Genomic DNA, 23,452 nt, shown 5'->3' with positions numbered 1-23,452 from the left:
AGCTTGGTATTTAGTTCAGGACTAGGCTGTGCATGGGAAACCAGCCCATAGTGTGTTTCTCTTGAGTCTTGCCCATTGCCCACTTGGCTTGTGCATCTCTCTCTCTCTCTCCTCTATAAACACGGCCATCCAAGCTGATCCCTCTCCTTTCCAGTGTTTATATCTGACAGTAAGAAGTACAGAGCACTAAAGCCATAAAAAGCAGAGGTATTAAACAAGGTATTAAACAAATATATAATCATGACAGGTACAGGCTTACAGTGAAACATCTATTCAACAGGGAACAACAGTATGGTACACTGTATGGATTTCCTAGTCTGGATCTTGTTAATTAATGTATTTGAAGAGGGTAGATAGACACACTAGTCTCAGAAATCAATAACTAAAATCTTGCTTAATTGCGTCATGGGAGATTGTGTGTACATAGGCTATATCACTGAAAAACAAATATGAAGTTGAACATGTACAGTTAGTTGTGTATACCGAAGGGAAGAGCTTATTTATTGTGTCAGGACAGATGGTTCCTTATTTTATGGTTCATTGAACAAATGACAAAAGACAGACAATAAAGAACGTAATAGTTTTACTTCAGCCAGTCAATATTTGTGGAGGTTTTTTTACGGTCAGATTTTCAAACCGTTTTTTTTGCTGTCAGATTTTCAGAGACTTTCTGATCATTTAACGTACCAACTCAAAGCTGTTCAGTCAAAGGTGGAGCTTCGGGGGAAACCACACTGTTGAAACGGGTTGGAACTGGAAGGGATTGGGGTTGGTATCCCGGGCCGGTATCCTCGTGCCAATGTTATGCGATAACACTGCCTCTCAATGACCTCACACTAGTCACTCAGGGGCTCCCGAGCGGCACAGTGCTCTAAGGCACTGTATCTCAGTGCTATAGGCGTCACTACAGACCCTGGTTCGATTCCAGGCTGTATCACAACCGGACGTGATTGGGAGTCCCATAGGGCGGCGCACAATTGGCCCAGCGTTGTCCGGGTTTGGCCGGGGTAAGCCGTCATTGTAAATAAGAATTTGTTCTTAACTGGCTTGCCTAGTTAAATAAAATAAAAACATTATGATAATCAATCTAATCCATCAATCTAATCCATACAGTCAATTTCCTCTGTTCCATAATCTGTATCTTTGTAGAGGAACTGTGAATTATACCCCAGAGGCTGATAATAACTGATGTACATAGGATTGGATAGACAATTTATTTTGATAAAGACTCAAGATTCAAATGTCTGGGTTTAGTACATTTTTTGTAAGAAGGGAAAAAAAACAATATTTCTTGTATGACCAACTGACACAAGTTAGTGATTGTGTGTGATGGTGAATTTTTAACACAGAGCCAACCATAGAGATCCTATTAAATGTGTATTCTAATTCCTAATTCTATGGGGAAACACTGGTCAACAGGAGGATGGCCACAACAGAACCTCCAGGCAGGCAGCTGTAATATTGCCATGGCAATGGCCTACATTCCACACCAGGACCTACCCACTACCCAGTGCTGGCTGGGTGGCCCTCTGTTGGGCCTAGCTGGGCCTCTCTCTCTATATGAAGGATGAATACAAAGCCACCCTCACTCACGTGCTGATTATAGACTGACAGTGTAAGAATATAATTATTTGTGTTAAGAATTCAGGAGCATAGGCTATACTGAAAAGATTTGGCATGGGTCCTCAGATCCTCAAAAAGTTCTACAGCTGCACCATCGAGAGCATCCTGACTGGTTGCGTCACCACTTGGTATGGCAACTACTCGGCATCCGACTGCAAGGCGCTACAGAGGGTAGTGCGTACAGCCCAGTACATCACTGGGGCCAAGCTTTGTGCCATCCAGAACCTCTATACCAGGCAGTGTCAGCGGAAGACCCTAAGAATTGTCAAGACTCCAGCCACCCAAGTCATAGACTGTTCTCTCTGCTACCACATGGCAAGCGGTACCGAAGCGTCAAATCTAGGTCCAAAAGGCTGCGTAACAGCTTCTACCCCCAAACCATAAGACTGCTGAACAGGTAATCAAATGGCCACCCAGACTATTTGCATTGACCCCCTTTTTTATGCTGCTGTTTATTATCTATGCATATTCACTTTATCCCTACCTACATGTACATATTTCCTCAATTACCTCGACTAGCCTGTACCCCCGCACATTGACTAACCGGTACCCCCACACATTGACTCGGTACCGGTACCCCCTGTATATAGCCTCTATAGTTATGTTATTGTGTTGCTTCAAAAATAAAACTTTTATTGTGTTTGTATTATTATTATTTTTTAAATTTGACTTAAAAAATACTCTTCATTATTGCTTAAGCTTGTAAGTAAGCATTTCACTGTAAGGTGAAATGTTTGTTGTATTTGGCGCATGTGACAAATAATGTTTGATATGATTATTTTTATTTTTGATGATACTCAAAAGAACTGAAGAATCGATCACTGCGGGACTGTCTTTATTATGTCCAGAAAAACGGATTTAACACCATCTGTAAATACACACTGCTTTCATTCTTTTAAATCAATATCCAACCAGCTGCATGCAGCCTGGTCCAGGCCAATTGAAGAAAGCCTCTGAATAAGTACTGAGTGATCCATAGTGTCGGAGGCTTTAGACAGGTCAATAAAAGAGGTCGCACAGTGTTTCTTCTTATCCAAACAATTAAGAAAATAATTTAAACCAAAGAAGTAGCAAAGATGGTGCTTTAATCTGGTCTGAAACCTGACTGGTGTACATTTAGAATACATTTCCTAGTTAAAAAGGATCTAAATTGAGGGTTTTCCAAGGATTCTAGAATTGTTGCTAGGCAAGAGAGTTTGGAAATAGTTCAATAAGGATTTAGGTCACACAGATCACCACCTTTGTGAAGGAGGGGTATATGTGCCACCTTCCAGACCCTGGGGATTGTACCAGGAATAATTGTAAGGTTAAAAAGAATAGTTCTTATTCTGCGTTCAGAGGAGCAGAAAGCTGCAACAAGAAAGGATCAAGCAAATCAGCCCCGGTGGATTTTTTAAAACATCAATCTTGTGCAAGACGTCCTGCACATCACAAGTGGAAAGCTGTTGAAGTGAAACAAAGATTCACTAGAGATTGACAGAACTTCCATCGAGCCAATTAAAGGCTGGGAGAGGGGCAGGCAGTCGACTGGTTGACCAGGGTCAACTGAACCACAACTTATTTCAAATAAAAAGCCTTCCAAGATCAAATGAAATGTTTATTTTTTTGCACCCCTGCATATTTGCTCAGTTAACAAGGTGCCAATGTTGTACAAGGCAACCATGTAGTTTGATGTTTATTTGCATTGAAAAACATTATATAGGCCTGATTGTTGATCATGATGTCTTGACATTATTGCAGGCTTTGCAGCCTTATAATTTGGTATAATTTTGCCTTCTAATTTTGCTCTAGTAAATGCATAGGTTTTAAAAAACACATATTTTCTAAGATATTCTGATGATATTAGTGTGTTATTATTTTGCACATCATTTAATACAGTAGGCCCCAGTAGCCTGCCTATTTGCTCAGATGTTCAGGCCATGAATCGATGCGCTCAGCACTCGCTTCTAAACCTTTGAGAGTAGCTACTAGCTAGTCTTATGAATCGATTTCTGAACCACGACAACATAACGTGAAACAAAAATGGAGCAGTCGGTTGGTTCACTACAGGAACAAGCGTTAAAAAGGAAAGAAAGACTTAAAGCTTTGAGAGGTCGACAACTTCAAGTGAGTATCACCCAGCAATAACATTGTCTGTGTTGTAAACAGTACAAACAGAATTAGCAAGCTCGCTACCAGCTGTTTGTGTTAGCTAGGTAACGTTAGCTAGCTGATGGAAAGAACAGGAGCTAGTTACACACAGCATTGCCCTTGACATTCGTTTGAAATGTACATAGCTAGCTAACGTTAGCTGTGCAAAACGGATTAATTGGAATCTCAAATAACAGATTCTACATGGTTAGCTAGTTAGATAACTACTAATCTAGCTAACTAGATGTCTGTATTTAGCTTGCTATGCTAGTTGTGAACTGATGGTGAAATTAGCTAGCTAGCTATGATGGGATAATTTACTCAAATATGTCAGTTCATTAATCAACTGTTGATATTAGCCGAGAACGCTCAAATCTAAATGATTATCACCCCTTAGTAAGTACATCTGTAGCCATGATATGTTTTGAAAGGCTGGTCATGGCTCACATCAACACCATCATCCCAGACACCCTGGACCCACTCCAATTCGCATACCGCCCCAACAGATCCATAGATGACGCAATCTGTTCATGTGAGAATATATTGACTAACGTCACAGTGCAGCGTTCAACACCATTGTGCCCTCCAAGCTCATCACTAAGCTAAGGACCCTGGAACTGAACACCTCCGACTGCAACTGGATCCTGGACTTTCTGACGGGCCGCCCCCCAGGTGGTGAGTGTAGGCAACAACACATCCGCCACGCTGACTTTCAACTCGGGGGCTCCTCAGGGGTGCGTGCTCAGTCCCCTTCTGTACTCCCTGTTCACCCACAACTGCGTGGCCAAGCACAACTCCAATTCCATCATTAAGTTTGCTGATGACACGACAGTGGTAGGCCTGATCACCTACGACGATGAGACAGCCTATAGGGAGGAGGTCAGAGACCTGACAATGATGAGACAGCCTATAGGGAGGAGGTCAGAGACCTGACAGTGATGAGACAGCCTATAGGGAGGAGGTCAGAGACCTGACAGTGATGAGACAACCTATAGGGAGGAGGTCAGAGACCTGACAATGATGAGACAGCCTATAGGGAGGAGGTCAGAGACCTGACAGTGATGAGACAGCCTATAGGGAGGAGGTCAGAGACCTGACAGTGATGAGACAGCCTATAGGGAGGAGGTCAGAGACCTGACAGTGATGAGACAGCCTATAGGGAGGAGGTCAGAGACCTGACAGTGATGAGACAGCCTATAGGGAGGAGGTCAGAGACCTGACAGTGATGAGACAGCCTATAGGGAGGAGGTCAGAGACCTGACAGTGATGAGACAGCCTATAGGGAGGAGGTCAGAGACCTGACAGTGATGAGACAGCCTATAGGGAGGAGGTCAGAGACCTGACAGTGATGAGACAGCCTATAGGGAGGAGGTCAGAGACCTGACAGTGATGAGACAGCCTATAGGGAGGAGGTCAGAGACCTGACAGTGATGAGACAGCCTATAGGGAGGAGGTCAGAGACCTGACAGTGATGAGACAGCCTATAGGGAGGAGGTCAGAGACCTGACAGTGATGAGACAGCCTATAGGGAGGAGGTCAGAGACCTGACAGTGATGAGACAGCCTATAGGGAGGAGGTCAGAGACCTGACAGTGATGAGACAACCTATAGGGAGGAGGTCAGAGACCTGACAGTGATGAGACAGCCTATAGGGAGGAGGTCAGAGACCTGACAGTGCAGTGCCAGGACAACAACCGCTCCCTCAATGTCAGCAAGACAAAGGAGCTGATCGTGGACTACAGGAAACAGAAGGGCCAAGTACACCCCTGTTCACATCGACAGGGCTGTAGTGAAGCGGGTTGAGAGCTTCAAGTTACTCGCTGTCCACATCTCTAAGAGCTACAGAGGGTAGTGCGGGTAGTGCGTACGGCCCAGTACATCACTGGAGCCGAGCTTCCTGCCATCCAGGACCTCTATACCAGGCGGTGTCAGAGGAAGCCCCTACAAATTGTCAGACTCCAGCCACCCAAGTGGTTATGACTGTTCTCTGCTACCGCACGGCAAGCGGTACCAATGCACCAAGTCTGGAACCATCTACCGTAACTGCTGGACTATTAAGCGCACCTGAATATAAGCCGTACCCACTGAATTTTTTACAAATATTTATTTTGTACATAAATAAACTGCACATGTCTATAAGCCGCAAGTGCCTACCGGTACATTGAAACAAATTAACTTTACACAGCCTTTAAATGAAACACTGCTTGTAACAAAAATAAATAGGCTTTAACGAAACACGGCTTGTAACAAAAATAAAAAAAATAGCAGTAAACAGTAGCCTACCAAGAAAGTCAAACTTCATTGGGGTGGCGATTTGTTTTGGCTTTCAGTCGGATCTGCACAGTTGAAACACCTCGGCCGTCTGCTCTCTGTGTGTTGACCCAGTCTTCAAGCTCATTTTCTAGTTCGGGCCATCTGCTTTTCTTCTCTGAAAGCTTTTGTTGTCTTTTTGCACTGAGTCAGTTCCTCACGCTGCTGTTTCCAACGTCTTATCATCGACTCATTAAGGCCAAGCTCCCGTGCAGCAGCTCTATTTCCTTTTCCAACAGCCAGATCGATCGCCTTCAACTTGAAAGCTGCATCATATGCATTTCTCCGTGTCTTTGCCATGATGAGGGTGACAAAATGACTACCGTAATCAGAATGATGGGAAGTTTGAGCGCACTCGATTTACGTCACATTATGTGACGGTGCTCAGTTTTTTGGCGGCGTGAATCTTGCGGAAAAAAAAAAATCATAAATTATGCTTGTGTTCCATTGTATAAACCGCGAGGTTCATAGCGTGGGAAAAAAGTAGCGGCTTATAGTCCGGAAATTACGGTAATCAAATTGTATTGGAAACACATATTTAGCAGATGTTATTGCGGGTGTAGCAAAATGCTTGTGTTCCTAGCTCCAACAGTGCAGTAGTATCTAACAATTCACAACAATACACAAATCTAAAAGTAAGAATGGAATTAAGAAATATATAAATATTAGGATGAGTAATGTCGGAGTGGCATTGACTAAATACAGTAGAATAGAATACAGTATATACATATGAGATGATTAAAGCAGTGTGTAAACATTATTAAAGTGACCAATGTGTCTATGTATATAAGGCAGAGCCTCTAAGGTGCAGGGTTGAGTAACCGGGTAGTGATGGCTATTTAACAGTCTGACTGCCTTGAGAGATAAGCTTTTTCAGTCTCTCGGTCGCAGCTTTGATGCACCTGACCTTGTCTTCTGGATGATAGCGGGGTGAACAGGCTGTGGCTCGGGTGGTTGATGTCCTTGATGATTTTTTTGGCTTCCTGTAACATCGGGTGCTGTAGATGTCCTGGAGGGCACGTAGTGTGCCCCCGGTGAAGCGTTGGGCAGACCGCACCACCATCTGGAGAGCCCTGTAGTTGTGGGCTGTGCAGTTGCCGTATCAGGCGGTGATACAGCCCGACATAATGCTCTCAATTGTGCATCTGTAAAAGTTTCTGAGAGTCTTAGGGGCCAAGCTAAATTTCTTCAGCCTCCTGAGGTTGAAGAGGCGCTGTTGTGCCTTCATCAACACACTTTCTGCATGGGTGGACCATTTCAGATTGTCAGTGATGTATTTTTATTGTTATTTAAAAAAAAATATCCTATTTAACTAGGCAAGTCAGTTAAGAACAAATTCTTATTTTCAATGACGGCCTAGGAACAGTGGGTTAACTGCCTTGTTCAGGGGCAGAACGACAGACTTTTACCTGGTCAGCAACCTTTCGGTTACTAGTCCAACGCTCTAATCACTAGGCTACCTGCCGCCCCAAGTTAAGCAACTTGGAGCTTTGCAACTTGAAGCTTTCCACTGCTGTCCAGTCGATATGGATAGGGGCGTGCACCCTCTGCTGTTTCCTGAAGTCCATGATCAGTTCCTTCGTTTTCTTGAGGGAGTGGTTATATTATCTTTGCACCACTCTGCCAGGGTCCTCACTTCCTCCCTGTAGGCGGTCTCGTCATTGTTGGTAGTCAGGCCTACTACTGTTGACGTCTGCAAACTTGATGATTGAGGTGGAGGCGTGCATGGCCACGCAGTAATGGGTGAACAGGGAGTACAGGAGGGGGCTGAGCACGCACCCTTGTGGGGCCCCTGTGTTAAGGATCAGTGAAGTGGAGGTGTTGTTTCCTACCTTCACCACCTGGGGGTGGCCAATAACCAGTTGCACAGGGCCGTGATCAGACCCAGGGCCCGAGCTTAATGATGAGCTTGGAGGGTACTATGATGTTGAAGGCTGAGCTATAGTCAATGAGCGTTCTGACATAGGTATTCCTCTTGTCCAGATGGGATAGGGCAGTGCAATGGCATCGTCTGTGGATCTATTGGGGTGGTAAGCAAACGGAAGTGGGTCTAGGGTGTCAGATAAGATAGTGATATGATCCTTAACTAGTCTCTCAAAGCATTTCATGATGACAGAAGTGAGTGCTACGGGGTGATAGTAATTTAGTTCAGTCACCTTTGCTTTCTTGTGTACAGGAACAATGGTGGGCATCTTGAAGCATGTAGGGACAACAGACTGGGATAGGGAGAGATTGAATATGTCCGTAAACAACAGGACCCTGATCAGCTTCTACCCCCCCAAGCCATAACATTTCTAAATAATTCGTCCGGGTAGCTATTTAGTTAAATATTTAACGATCTCCATTGACCATTTTTTGCACTAACTTTTTTGACTCATGGGGTGGCAGGTAGCCTAGTGGTTAGAGCGTTGGACTAGTTAACCGAAAGGTTGCAAGATCGAATCCCCGAGCTGACAAGGTACAAATATGTCGTTCTGCCCCTCAACAAGGCAGTTAACCCACTGTTCCTAGGCTGTCATTGAAAATAAGAATTTGGTCTTAACTGACATGCCTAGTTAAAGGTAAACACTGCTGCTACTGTTTGTCACTTTATTCCTTGTTATATGTACATATCTACCTCAATTACCTCGTACCCCTGCAAATCGACTAGGTACTGGTACCTTGTGTATATAGCCAAGTTATCGTTACTCATTGTGTATTTATTATTACATGTTTTACTTTTCTATTATTTCTCAGTTCTTTCTCTCTACATTGTTGTTTACAAAGCATTTCACTGTTAGTCCACACCTGTTGTTTACAAAGCATTTCACTGTTAGTCCACACCTGTTGTTTACAAAGCATTTCACTGTTAGTCCACACCTGTTGTTTACCAAGCATTTCATTGTTAGTCTACATCTGTTGTTTACCAAGCATGTGACAAATTGATTTGACAACATTGAGCCACCATCAGTCAATTCTTGTAAAAGTGTCAAAGCTGAAAACCCTTACATGTACTTATGTTAGTCCCTATGTACAACCACAGTCCTTCTGCCAGGTGATGAAATTCCTACTTTAAATAAAAACTTGTAGCGAATACAATCACTGACTTTCCCCTCATTGCTCGTACTACGTAAGCTAAGATTCAATTGGGTCCCCATTTGAAGTTGACTTTTTAAATGGTTAGGGTTTAGGGTAGGGACGTCCCGAGGATCCCGGATAGCCCCAATTGAATCTGTTTGCATAGTACGTGGAAAAATGAAAAGTTTGTATTAAAGATATACATCTCAGCACCCTGCAGAAGGACTGTAGTTGTACAGGACTAACGTAGGTAACAGGTAAGCCTTTTCAGAATGGAAATTTTTTACTACAATTGACTGATGGTGACTACATGTTGTTGTTCTAGCCAATCCTGCGACCAGATATCAACTCAACTCCGCCTCCATATAACAGAACCCAGTTGAGCGTTCCTCTGCTGCTGTTGATACGGTCCCAAACTAGAGGGCGTCTCAGGAGTCATTCAAGATAGAGCTCTTAGGTAGTGAGAACTCCTTGTGATGATCCATTTTGTATTCTACAATGCATTTTATATCATCACACCTTTTGCTTTGTAGCTAGCTAGCTGGCAGATGCTTTGTTCAGTATGGCCCCTCGACATTTAGGCTGATCATATGGTCTATTAAAAGTCTCCCACTCACAACAGATAGCTAGTCATCATGGGTCCTCATCTTATAGCTACATAATACGGCACCAGTGTTTCCCTACTAGGGATAGGCCCCTCACCTAGCTCTGTGTCCCCTGCCTAAAAGAGTTTGGCATTTATCAGTTACACACACGGTATGTAGTCTACCAGTGTGACTGAGTGCGACCAACACAACCAAGGTCCACTTTACAGCTTCTTCCTCGAGCCTCAGTCCTGCTGTTTACATTGGTATGTTGTTCTACTGCAGCAAACGTCCTCCAAATGACACTACATGTGTTTGTTCCAAGGGCAAGCAAGCCACCGTTTTGGCCGCTAGACTTGGTCTCCCTCCCAAATGGCACCCTATATAGTGCACTACTTTTGACCAGGCCTCTGTTGAATTGGTTGCCATTTGCAACACAATCAGGGAATGTCCTTCAGTGTGTTTGGCTAAGCCAGCCAGTGACAACCCCGTTGAAGGGGAACGCCAGTGGGCTTGGCCCAGCAGCTAAGCTATTCTTGATGAACGGCTGTTGACATTCCTGCAGCATGTGATTGTTGAACTGTACTGGAGAATGAGTCCATTTTGATTGTTCCAGCTGGTGGCCAGGAAGCCTCTCCAGGAAAACGCAGGACTGGGAGGAGTCCTGCTAGTCCTCATTGTTATGCTTTGTGACGTGGGTCACGGTCAACAACATTCTGATATAAAAAATACACTTTTTCTTTTTGTTTACATGTGTATGTTTTATGATGACATGTTTTGATACAGGGAACCACTCCTCTGTCTTGTGGCCTGGTTAGTTTTACTAACTCCATCACAGTTTGCGTGACAGTTAGGTTGTATTGATTTTTCAGACCAACTCCTATGTTTTTCAAGGATCTCATTGTTTGTATTTGACAGCCCTCAAACCAATGTTACTCAAGCTCATAATGTTTCTATTTGAATCCCAAATGGACCGACCTCAAAAAGGTAATGAATCATCAAATTGTATTTGTCACATGCGTCGAATACAACAGATGTATTAGACCTTACAGTGAAATGCTTACTTACACACCCTTAACCAACAATGTTTTAAGAACTTTTTAAGAAAAATAAGTGAAGTAATTTAAAAATAAAAGTAACAAATAATGAAACGGCAGCAGTAAAACAAAGTGTTGTTAGTGTTCTGGAGAGAAGTGGGTGGTGTGTTAGTGTCCTGGAGAGAAGTGGGTGGTGTGTTAGTGTCCTGGAGAGAAGTGGGTGGTGTGTTTGTGTCCTGGAGAGAAGTGGGTGGTGTGTTAGTGTCCTGGAGAGAAGTGGGTGGTGTGTTAGTGTCCTGGAGAGAAGTGGGTGGTGTGTTTGTGTCCTGGAGAGAAGTGGGTGGTGTGTTAGTGTTCTGGAGAGAAGTGGGTGGTGTGTTAGTGTTCTGGAGAGAAGTGGGTGGTGTGTTAGTGTCCTGGAGAGAAGTGGGTGGTGTGTTAGTGTCCTGGAGAGAAGTGGGTGGTGTGTTTGTGTCCTGGAGAGAAGTGGGTGGTGTGTTAGTGTCCTGGAGAGAAGTGGGTGGTGTGTTAGTGTCCTGGAGAGAAGTGGGTGGTGTGTTTGTGTCCTGGAGAGAAGTGGGTGGTGTGTTAGTGTCCTGGAGAGAAGTGGGTGGTGTGTTAGTGTCCTGGAGAGAAGTGGGTGGTGTGTTAGTGTCCTGGAGGGAAGTGGGTGGTGTGTTAGTGTCCTGGAGGGAAGTGGGTGGTGTGTTAGTGTCCTGGAGGGGAGTGGGTGGTGTGTTAGTGTCCTGGAGGGAAGTGGGTGGTGTGTTAGTGTCCTGGAGGGAAGTGGGTGGTGTGTTAGTGTCCTGGAGGGAAGTGGGTGGTGTGTTAGTGTCCTGGAGGGAAGTGGGTGGTGTGTTAGTGTCCTGGAGAGAAGTGGGTGGTGTGTTAGTGTCCTGGAGGGAAGTGGGTGGTGTGTTAGTGTCCTGGAGGGAAGTGGGTGGTGTGTTAGTGTCCTGGAGAGAAGTGGGTGGTGTGTTAGTGTCCTGGAGGGAAGTGGGTGGTGTGTTAGTGTCCTGGAGGGTAGTGTCCTGGAGGGAAGTGGGTGGTGTGTTAGTGTCCTGGAGAGAAGTGGGTGGTGTGTTAGTGTCCTGGAGGGAAGTGGGTGGTGTGTTAGTGTCCTGGAGGGAAGTGGGTGGTGTGTTAGCCTTGAAGAAAGACGTGATCCTTATTACTTACTGTCTAGTGGGGACAGGGGACTAGTGACTCAACTCTTAAAACAAACTCAATGGGGGGACCATGCCATTTGGGGAATTTTAAATTCTCCCTGACTGCTTTTTTTGGAAGTTGTTAGTTCTCAAAGATTATCTTATTAAAACATACATACATACATACATACATACTACTGTTCAAACGTTTGGCGTCACTTAGAAATGTCCTTGTTTTCCATGAAAACATACATGAAATTAGTTGCAAAATTAATAGGAAATATAGTCAAGACGTTGACAAGGTTATAAATAATGTTTTTATTTTTTTATTATCGAAATAATAGTGTCCTTCAAACTTTTGCTTTTGTCAAAGAATCCTCCATTTGCAGCAATAACAGCCTTGCAGACCTTTGGCATTCTAGTTGTCAATTTAAGGTAATCTGAAGAGATTTTACCCCATGCTTCCTGAAGCACCTCCCACAAGTTGGATTGGCTTGATGGGCACTTCTTACGTACCATACGGTCAAGCTGCTCCCACAACAGCTCAAAAGGGTTGAGATCCGGTGACTGTGCTGGCCACTCCATTATAGAAAGAATACCAGCTGACTGCTTCTTCCCTTAATAGTTATTGCATAGTTTGGAGCTGTGCTTTGGGTCATTGTCCTGTTGTAGGAGGAAATTGGCTCCAATTAAGTGCTGTCTACAGGGTATGGCATGGCGTTGCAAAATGGAGTGATAGCCTTCCATCTTCAAGATCCCTTTTACCCTGTACAAATCTCCCACTTTACCACCACCAAAGCCCCCCCAGACCATCACATTGCCTCCACCATGCTTGACAGATGGCGTCAAGCACTCCTCCAGCATCTTTTCTGCGTCTCACGAATGTTCTTCTTTGTGATCCGAACACCTCAAACTTAGATGTCTGTCCATAACACATTTTTCCAATCTTCCTCTGTCCAGTGTCTGTTGTTTTGCCCATCTTAATCTTTTCTTTTTATTGGCCAGTCTGAGATATGGCTTTTTCTTTGCAACTCTGCCTAGAAGGCCAGCATCCCAGAGTCGCCTCTTCACTGCTGACATTGAGACTGGTGTTTTGCGGGTACTATTTAATGAAGCTGCCAGTTGAGGACTTGTGAGGCGTCTGTTTCTCAAACTAGACACTCTAATGTAGTTGTACTCTTGCTCAGTTGTGTACAGGGGCCTCCCACTCCTCTTTCTATTCCAGTTAGAGCCAGTTTGCGCTGTTCTGTGAAGGGAGTAGTACACAGCGTTGTACGAGATCTTCAGTTTCTTGGCAATGTCTCGCATGGAATAGCCTTCATTTCTGAGAACAAGAATAGACTGACAAGTTTCAGAAGAAAGTCCTTTGTTTCACGCCATTTTGAGCCGGTAATCAAACCCACATGCTGATGCTCCAGATACTCAACTAGTCTAAAGAAGGACAGTTTTATTGCTTCTTTAATCAGCACAACAGTTTTCAGCTGTGCTAACATAATTGCAAAAGGGTTTTCTAATGATCAATTAGCCTTTTAAAATGATAAACTTGGATTAGCTAACACAACGTGCCATTGGAACACAGGAGTGATGGTTGCTGATAATGGGCCTCTGTACGCCTATGTAGATATTCCATTAAAAAAAATATGCCGTTTCCAGCTACACTAGTCATTTACAACATTAACAATGTCTACACTGTATTTCTGATCAATTTGATATTTTAATGGACAAAAATGTACTTTTCTTTCAAAAACAAGGACATTTCTAAGTGACTCCAAACTTTTGAATGGTAGTGTGTGTGTGTGTGTGTGTGTGATGTATATATTAGGTCCATTATCTGTTCTACATACTTTATATCTGGTTTTAGTGATTTTAAGTTTACACTGAAAACATTTGACCATCCTAAAAAGTATATAAAAGTATATAATTATTTATTTCAATTATTTTGCAGTGGCGGCCATGATTTAGCAGCTAACGGCTCTGCTAAATGCACACTGTAACCCGGTGTTTGTCACCTCAGTAACCTGGTGTTTTGTCACCTCAGTAGCCCGGTGTTTGTCACGTTTTAATAGCCCGGTGTTTTGTCACCTGACAGGTGAGAGATGGAGAGGACGGGGAGCCAGACAGGAAGAGGGACCGGGCCGAGGAGGAAGCTGAAGAGCAGCGACACAGGTTAGTTTCTCCTGGGTCCTTTTCATTAGTACGGAAAACAAAAACAAGTATTTCATGTTGGACAAGTTCAGGTAGTCCTTCAGGTAGTTTGTCCATTTTTGTTCCAGATGGGTGCCTATAGTGAATTAGACCCAGGTCTCCAAATGCACCTCATCCTCCCAGTCAGGTGTCCTGTGTTCAGTGTTTATTATGGGTTGGAGCAGGTGTCCTGTGTTCAGTGTTTACTCTGGGTTGGAGCAGGTGTCCTGTGTTAAACAATAGCTGCACAAATATCCTGAGCAAATATCCTGTGTTTCAGCTGCAGGAGCAAGAGCAGCCATCTCTTCCTCCCTCCCTCCTACACGGCAGACGCTTTTCCCCCCTTGTTTATGTTTAATGATAGTCCAGGCAGCACTGGGCTGGCAGTGTACTCACAGGCTGGCCATTGCAAATCCCTCTGCTTGCATTCCAAATGGCACACTATCCCCTATTTAGTGCACTGCTTTTGATAAGAGCCCTATGGGTGCCGTGTGGGATGCAGCCTGGGTTTGTGTGTTTTGTTTTGTGGGTCAAACTCAGGAAGTACTTCTGAAGAGAGTGGAACAGTACTGACCGTGGTATGGACGCTGGTTACAAACACTTTGCTTCTTGGAAAATGTTTTTTTCCACCCCTCTGTTAGTCTTCTGAGAGCAATATCTTGTGACCAGCCTTGTAGTTATTAAAATTGCATGTGAGCTCAGATTGCAGAACAGCGGTATCAAAGACCAAGATGGTTGTGATGCAGCAAATGTGGCTGTCCTCAAAGTCTTCCTGTTGCTTTCATGTAGCCTGATCGATTATGAACAGTTCCGTTTTTCCCACATTTTCTGACCACTAGGGCCAGCCTGTAGGTTACTGCTACGGTACTGTAGGTCCATGGAAAATACAGTGCATTCTGAAAGTATTCAGACCCCTTGACTTTTTCCACATTTTATTACATTACAGCCTTTTTCTTAAATTGGTATAAAAATTACAAATCCTTATCTACACACACTACCCCATAATGACAAGGCAAAAACAGGTTAGTAGAAATGTTGGTAAGTTTATTAAAAATTAAACATTGAAATATCACGTTTTATATAAGTATTGTCAGTACTTTGTTTAAACACCTTTGGCAGCGATTACAGCCTCAAGTCTTCTTGGGTATGACGCTACAAGCTTGACACACCTGTATTTTGGGAGTTTCTCCCATTCTTCTCTGCAGATCCTCTCAAGCTCTGTCAGGTTGGATGGGGAGTGTCGCTGCACAGCTATTTTCAGGTCTCTCCAGAGATGTTCGATCAGGTTCAAGTCTGGGCTCTGGCTGGGCCACTCAAGGACATTCAGAGACTTGTCCCGAAGCCTCTCCTGCGTTGTCCTGTTGGAAGGTGAACCTTCGCCCCAGTCTGAGGTCCTGAGTGCTCTAGAGAAGGTTTTCATCAAGAATCTCTCTGTACTTTGCTCCGTTCATCTTTCCCTCGATCCTGACTAGTCTCCCAGTCCCTGCCGCTGATAAACATCCCCACAGCCTGATGCTGCCACCACCATGCTTCACCGTAGGGATGGTACCAGGTTTCCTCCAGAAGTGACGCTTGGCATTCAGGCCAAAGAGTTCAATCTTGGTTCTCATGGTCTGAGAGTCCTTTAGGTGCCTTTTGGCAAACTCCAAGCGGGCTGTCATGTGCCTTTTCACTAAGGAGTGTCTTCCGTCTGGCCACTCTACCATAAAGGCCTGATTGGTGGAGTGCTGCAGAGATGGTTGTCCTTCTGGAAGGTTCTCCCATCTTCACAGAGGAACTCTGGAGCTCTGTCAGAGTGACCATCGGGTTCTTGGTCACCTCCCTGACAAGGCCCTTCTCCCCCGATTGCTCAATTTGGCCGGGCGGCCAGCTCTAGGAAGAGTCTTGGTGGTTACAAACTTCTTCCATTTTTAAGAATGATGGAGGTCACTGTGTTCTTGGGGACCTTCAATGCTGCAGAAATGTTTTGGTACTCTTCCCCAGATCTGTGCCTCTACGGACAATTCCTTCGGCCTCATGGTATGCTTTTTGCTCTGTCATGCACTGTCAACTGTGGGACCTCATATAGACAGGTATGTTCCCTTCCAAGTCATGTCCAATCAGTTGAATTTACCACAGGTGGACTCCAATCAAGTTGTAGAAGCATCTGAAGGATGATCAATGGAAACAGGATACACCTGAGATCAATTTAGAGTTTAACAGCAAAGGTTCTGAATACTTACATAAGGTATTTCTGTTTTTTATTATTAATATATTTGCGAACCTGTTTTCACTTTGTCATTACGGGGTATTGTGTAGGTTGATGAGGGGAAACAATGAAGCAATTTTAGAATAAGGCTGTAACGTAACAAAATGTGGAAAATGTCAAGGGGTCTGAATACTTTTCGAATGCACTGTAGCTCTGAGCTGACTGCTTTGAGCTGTGGTGGACCAGAGTATGACAGCATTCCAGCCTGGATCCACACAAGTATTGACCTGCCTGTTGGTTGACTGCTAGCTCTGATAGATGCCTCATCCCCAACAGACTCTCTGCTGTCTCCTCCAGCTACCTTATAGCCTACATCTCAACACCCAGACCTATCCCCAACAGACTCTCTGCTGTCTCCTCCAGCTAACCTAGCCTACATCTCAACACCCAGACCTATCCCCAACAGGCCCTCTGCTGTCTCCTCCAGCTAACCTAGCCTACATCTCAACACCCAGACCTATCCCCAACAGGCCCTCTGCTGTCTCCTTCAGCTAACCTAGCCTACATCTCAACACCCAGACCTATCCCCAACAGGCCCTCTGCTGTCTCCTCCAGCTACATTATAGCCTACATCTCAACACCCAGACCTATCCCCAACAGACTCTCTGCTGTCTCCTCCAGCTAACCTAGCCTACATCTCAACACCCAGACCTATCCCCAACAGACTCTCTGCTGTCTCCTCCAGCTAACCTAGCCTACATCTCAACACCCAGACCTATCCCCAACAGGCCCTCTGCTGTCTCCTCCAGCTACCTTATAGCCTACATCTCAACACCCAGACCTATCCCCAACAGGCCCTCTGCTGTCTCCTCCAGCTAACATAGCCTACATCTCAACACCCAGACCTATCCCCAACAGGCCCTCTGCTGTCTCCTTCAGCTAACCTAGCCTACATCTCAACTAATGGTTAGAGCTGACAAGGTAGAAATCTGTCGTGCTGCCCCTGAACAAGGCAGTTAACCCACTGTTCCCCGGGCGCCGAAGACGTGGCTGTTGATTAAAGCAGCCTCCCGCACCTCTCTGATTCAGAGGGGTTGGGTTAAATGCAGAAGACACATTTCAGTTGAAGGCATTCAGTTGTACAACTGACTAGGTATCCCCCTTTACAACTGACTAGGTATCCCCCTTTACAACTGACTAGGTATCCCCCTTTACAACTGACTAGGTATCCCCCTTTACAACCGACTAGGTATCCCCCTTTACAACCGACTAGGTATCCCCCTTTACAACCGACTAGGTATCCCCCTTTACAACTGACTAGGTATCCCCCTTTACAACTGACTAGGTATCCCCCTTTACAACCGACTAGGTATCCCCCTTTACAACTGACTAGGTATCCCCCTTTACAACTGACTAGGTATCCCCCTTTACAACTGACTAGGTATCCCCCTTTCCAACTGACTAGGTATCCCCCTTTCCAACTGACTAGGTATCCCCGTTTCAACACTGATCCATGCTCAGATCACTGTTCACTCCCTCAGGAGGAATCCCTATTCAAAGTCATGTTCTCAGGCTGTGTTCCCAATAGTGCACTATTCCCTATATAGTGCACTACTCTTGACCAGGGCCCTATATAGAGAATAGGGTGATTTGGGATGCATACATTGAAGGTTAGGTTTTCTCCTGTCTTTGGGCTCAATCTGTCTACACAGATGTCATCCAAGCTCGCTAAGAATTCCACCAAGAGGGCCCTTGATGATAGATGACAATCTATCGTAACATGTGGGACACCAGCTCTCTCCTCAGCTGTTATCTACTGTGCTGGAGACAGACTAACCCATTGAGCAGATGGCGCATGCTAATGAGATGTGTTCAACAGAATAAGGGGAGGCCTTATTCCCTGGCTGGTATAGTAACCTCCAGAGATGACAAACTGTAGCTGTGTTTGGGGATAGACCTGTAGACTGTCTCCTCTCAGGTTCCTCAGCTGGTTCTGGAGTAGGATCTAATACATTTGGTTTAGACCTGTAGACTGTCTCCTCTCCTCAGGTTCCTCAGCTGGTTCTGGAGTAGGATCTAATACATTTGGTTTAGACCTGTAGACTGTCTCCTCTCCTCAGGTTCCTCAGCTGGTTCTGGAGTAGGATCTAATACATTTGGTTTAGACCTGTAGACTGTCTCCTCTCCTCAGGTTCCTCAGCTGGTTCTGTAGTAGGATCTAATACATTTGGTTTAGGCCTGTAGACTGTCTCCTCTCCTCAGTTTCCTCAGCTGGTTCTGTAGTAGGACCTAATACATTTGGTTTAGGCCTGTAGACTGTCTCCTCTCCTCAGGTTCCTCAGCTGGTTCTGGAGTAGGACCTAATACATTTGGTTTAGACCTGTAGACTGTCTTCTCTCCTCAGGTTCCTCAGCTGGTTCTGTAGTAGGATCTAATACATTTGGTTTAGGCCTGTAGACTGTCTTCTCTCCTCAGGTTCCTCAGCTGGTTCTGGAGTAGGATCTAATACATTTGGTTTAGGCCTGTAGACTGCCTCCTCTCCTCAGGTTCCTCAGCTGGTTCTGGAGTAGGACCTAATACATTTGGTTTAGACCTGTAGACTGTCTCCTCTCCTCAGGTTCCTCAGCTGGTTCTGTAGTAGGATCTAATACATTTGGTTTAGGCCTGTAGACTGTCTTCTCTCCTCAGGTTCCTCAGCTGGTTCTGTAGTAGGACCTAATACATTTGGTTTAGGCCTGTAGACTGTCTCCTCTCCTCAGGTTCCTCAGCTGGTTCTGTAGTAGGACCTAATACATTTGGTTTAGGCCTGTAGACTGTCTCCTCTCCTCAGGTTCCTCAGCTGGTTCTGGAGTAGGACCTAATACATTTGGTTTAGGCCTGTAGACTGTCTCCTCTCCTCAGGTCCCTCAGCTGGTTCTGGAGTAGGACCTAATACATGTGGTTTAGGCCTGTAGACTGCCTCCTCTCCTCAGGTCCCCCAGCTGGTTCTGTAGTAGGATCTAATACATGTGGCTACACTGCCACCACCTGGTGCTTTACCATACTCTCACTCTCTCACACACACACCTGCTTATAGTATAGCTTATGGGTATAAACCAATGCACAGCACTAAAGCCAGGGTTTGTGTTGAGTAGAGAGCTGAAGCTGAGGAACTACACCCCAGAGGATGAAGAGCTGAAGGAGAGACAGGTGCCCAAGGCCAAACCTGCTTCAGGTGAGACATCTGAAGTGATGAGGAGTTATCTCCAGAGAGTAGCTTGGGGAAGGCACTGCTGTGGTGATGATGATGATGATGAGTACATACAGTACCAGTCAAAAGTTTGGACACGCCTACTCATTTTTCTTTATTTTTATTATTTTCTACATTGTAGAATAATAGTGAAGACTAGAAAACTATGAAATAACACACATGGAATCATGTAACCAAAAAAGTGTTAAACAAATCAAAATATCTTTTACATTTGAGATTCTTCGAAGTAGCCACCCTTTGCCTTGATGACAGCTTTGCACACTCTTGGCATTGAAGAGCCAGTTTCAATTAACAGGTGTGCCTTGTTAATTTGTGGAATTTCTTTTCTTTTTAATGTCTTTGAGACATTCAGTTGTGTTGTGACAAGGTAGGGGTGGTATACAGAAGATAGCCCTATTTGATAAAAGACCAAGTCCATATTATGGCAAGAACAGCTCAAATAAGCAAAGAGAAACGACAATCAAGCGCAATGATGAAATTGGCTCTCATGAGGACCTCCACAGGAATGGAAGACCCAGAGTTACCTCTGCTGCAGAGGATAAGTTAGTTACCAGCAGAAATTGCATCCCAAATAAATGCTTCACAGAGTTCAAGTAACAGACACATCTCAACATCAACTGTTCAGAGGAGACTGTGTGAATCAGGCCTTCATGGTCGAATTGCTGCAATGAAACCACTAATAAAGGACACCAGTAAGAAAAAGAGACTTGCTTCGGCCAAGAAACACGAGCAATGGACATTAGACCGGTGGAAATCTGTCCTTTGGTCTGATGAGTTCAAATTTGAGATTTTTGGTTCCAACCGCCGTGTCTTTGTGAGACGCAGAGTAGGTGAACGGATTATCTCCGCATGTGTGGTTCCCACCGTGAAGCATGGAGGAGGAGGTGTGATGGTGTGGGGGTGCTTTGCTGGTAACACTGTCAGTGAATTATTTTGAATTCAAGGCGCATTTAACCAGCATGGCTACCACAGCATTCTGCAGCGATACTCCATCCCATCTGGTTTGTGCTTAGTGGGACTATCATTTGTTTTTCAACAGGACAACGACCCAAAACACACCTCCAGGCTGTGTAAGGGCTATTTGACCAAGAAGGAGAGTGATGGAGTGTTGCATCAGATGACCTGGCCTCCAATCACCCGACCTCAGAATCACCCCGACCTCACAATCACCCGACCTCAACCGAATTGAGATAGTTTGGGATGAGTTGGACCGCAGAGTGAAGGAAAAGCAGCCAACAAGTGCTCAGCATATGTGGGAACTCCTTCAAGACTGTTGGAAAAGCATTCCTCCTGAAGCTGGTTGAGAGAATGCCAAGAGTGTGCAAAGCTGTCATCAAGGCAACAGGTGGCTACTTTGAAGAACCTAACATTTTCAAATATATTTTGATTTGTTTAACACTTTTTTGGTTACTACATGATTCCATGTGTTATTTCATAGTTTTGATGTCTTCACTATTATTCTACAAAGTAGAAAATAGTAAAAATAAAGAAAAACCCTTGAATGAGTAGGTGTTCTATAAACTTTTGACTGGTACTGTAACTATTACAGGATGCAGCTGTACATAAGACATGCTTTGTGTTATTCCAGTGGAGGAGAAAGTGAAGGAGCAGCTAGATGCAGCTAAACCAGAGTCTGTCATTGAAGAAGTGGTAAGTAGTGATCTTTAAATAGTTCAAATATCCAAAGCCCTCTGGGATAAGTTAGTAGATAACCTACTGTTTGATTAGTGTTCATGTTAAGTTTCCACCATTTTAAATACATGTGATCATATTTCCTCCATAGGATTTGGCCAACCTAGCCCCCAGGAAACCTGACTGGTAAGACATTTTAACTAAGACGTTATACTTCATAGTATAACAAGTATAATTCTTGGTTAATTTCCCTGTGCCTTGTTGTGGTCTAATGTCCTGTTTCTGATTTGAAGGGATTTGAAACGAGACGTGGCGAAGAAGCTGGAGAAGCTTGAGAGGAGAACACAGAAGGCCATCGCTGAACTTATCCGTGAGTGTTTGTTATTGTATTAAATACAGGTAATGTGTGCTGGGACCAGATATGACTGGTCTGAACATGGAGTTACTGACTGTATCAGACTATATATGACTGGTCTGAATATGGAGTTACTGACTGTATCAGACTATATATGACTGGTCTGAACATGGAGTTACTGACTGTATCAGACTATATATGACTGGTCTGAACATGGAGTTACTGACTGTATCAGACTATATATGACTGGTCTGAACATGGAGTTACTGACTGTATCAGACTATATATGACTGGTCTGAACGTGTAGTTACTGACTGTATCAGACTATATATGACTGGTCTGAACATGGAGTTACTGACTGTATCAGACTATATATGACTGGTCTGAACGTGTAGTTACTGACTGTATCAGACTATATATGACTGGTCTGAACATGGAGTTACTGACTGTATCAGACTATATATGACTGGTCTGAACATGGAGTTACTGACTGTATCAGACTATATATGACTGGTCTGAACATGGAGTTACTGACTGTATCAGACTATATATGACTGGTCTGAACATGGAGTTACTGACTGTATCAGACTATATATGACTGGTCTGAATATGGAGTTACTGACTGTATCAGACTATATATGACTGGTCTGAACATGGAGTTACTGACTGTATCAGACTATATATGACTGGTCTGAACATGGAGTTACTGACTGTATCAGACTATATATGACTGGTCTGAACATGGAGTTACTGACTGTATCAGACTATATATGACTGGTCTGAACGTGTAGTTACTGACTGTATCAGACTATATATGACTGGTCTGAACATGGAGTTACTGACTGTATCAGACTATATATGACTGGTCTGAACGTGTAGTTACTGACTGTATCAGACTATATATGACTGGTCTGAACATGGAGTTACTGACTGTATCAGACTATATATGACTGGTCTGAACATGGAGTTACTGACTGTATCAGACTAATTGCTCTGTGGATTCCAGAGTCCAGGGAGGCTTGATGCCACTTGACATAATTGATGTGATTCCTCTACTCCTCCTGTGATCTACATTCTCAGAATAGATCTGGCGTTGGCCCACATATTCCATCAGAAAGCACCAAGGGATAGATTCAGTCTGGAGGGGCTGTAAAACTATCTAAAACGGGCCATTCCAGGTGTTTTGTTGTGAAATAATAAACACAGTAGGAGCTAAAAACAGTGGAGAATACATGGTGACATACATGTGTCTGTGTGTGTGTGTGTGTGTCCAGGTGATCGTCTGAAAGGCAGCGAGGAGGAGCTGGCTGGAGCTGTGGGAGCCATAGGGGTCACAGCAGAGGGGGACTCGGACTGACCCCTTAATCCAGAGACACACCGCGCGGTCCTGGATCTGACCCTACCAATGTTCCTGTTCTGTACAGCTGAATGTTTGTTGTGGGAATCGGAGACTTTTGGTTTCCGTAGCTGTTAAAGCTACCGGGGAGTGTGAATATGACAATTAGATATGTCACCTTGATGACTTCTCAACTCTAGTCCTAGTACGTGTCACAAATGACACCCTATTCCCTGTATAGTGCACTACTTTTGGCAAGTAGTGTGCTAGATAGGGAGTAGGGTGCCATTTGGGATGCAGAGCCTGTGTGAAATTCCGACCAGACTGTGTCAGTGTAGTGCTAGCTAGAGGAACATTGGGGACTGTTGTAAACAGCTGTTGTAACGATCGTCTGTTATTCATGCATCCTTTTAATTCTATTTTTCCAGTAAAATGATTTGGATTTTCCCAACGTTTGTGTCTTGTGGCCTTTTCTGTTGAGACTGTGAAATATTATGTACAATAGACAACACAGAATGAGTTCCCCCACATTCTTTAAAATTCCAGATTTATTTGTAAAATCAGCTGAAAACTGATCCTTAACCAATCAGATTGTAAAGTGACCCTAATCCACTTGTAT

General features: G+C 44.3%; 1 protein-coding gene across 1 annotated transcript; it reads left to right on the top strand.

The window, feature by feature from the left end:
• Positions 1–3,600: 3,600 nt before the first annotated feature.
• LOC120043606 (coiled-coil domain-containing protein 12-like) lies at positions 3,601–23,284 on the top strand. The gene is made up of 7 exons (XM_038988168.1): positions 3,601–3,729; positions 13,978–14,054; positions 19,395–19,474; positions 21,099–21,160; positions 21,294–21,328; positions 21,436–21,512; positions 22,772–23,284. The coding sequence occupies exons 1-7, from the start codon at positions 3,646–3,648 to the stop codon at positions 22,852–22,854; spliced, it is 498 nt and encodes a 165-aa protein (XP_038844096.1). The 5' UTR covers positions 3,601–3,645; the 3' UTR covers positions 22,855–23,284.
• Positions 23,285–23,452: the final 168 nt, after the last annotated feature.

This window comes from Salvelinus namaycush, unplaced genomic scaffold (assembly GCF_016432855.1).
Source record: "Salvelinus namaycush isolate Seneca unplaced genomic scaffold, SaNama_1.0 Scaffold974, whole genome shotgun sequence".
In the NCBI taxonomy this organism is placed as follows: Eukaryota; Metazoa; Chordata; class Actinopteri; order Salmoniformes; family Salmonidae; genus Salvelinus; species Salvelinus namaycush.
Note: the sequence above shows the minus strand (reverse complement) of the source record. Positions and strands in the feature narration are given on the sequence as shown.

Excerpts from the sequence above, each read along its gene's own strand:
- LOC120043606 (XM_038988168.1), top strand. The coding sequence starts at position 3,646 with ATGGAGCAGTCGGTTGGTTCACTACAGGAACAAGCGTTAAAAAGGAAA. Across the intron at positions 19,475-21,098 it reads CAAGGCCAAACCTGCTTCAG|TGGAGGAGAAAGTGAAGGAG; the intron begins GTGAGACATCTG and ends GTGTTATTCCAG. Across the intron at positions 21,329-21,435 it reads GCCCCCAGGAAACCTGACTG|GGATTTGAAACGAGACGTGG; the intron begins GTAAGACATTTT and ends TCTGATTTGAAG.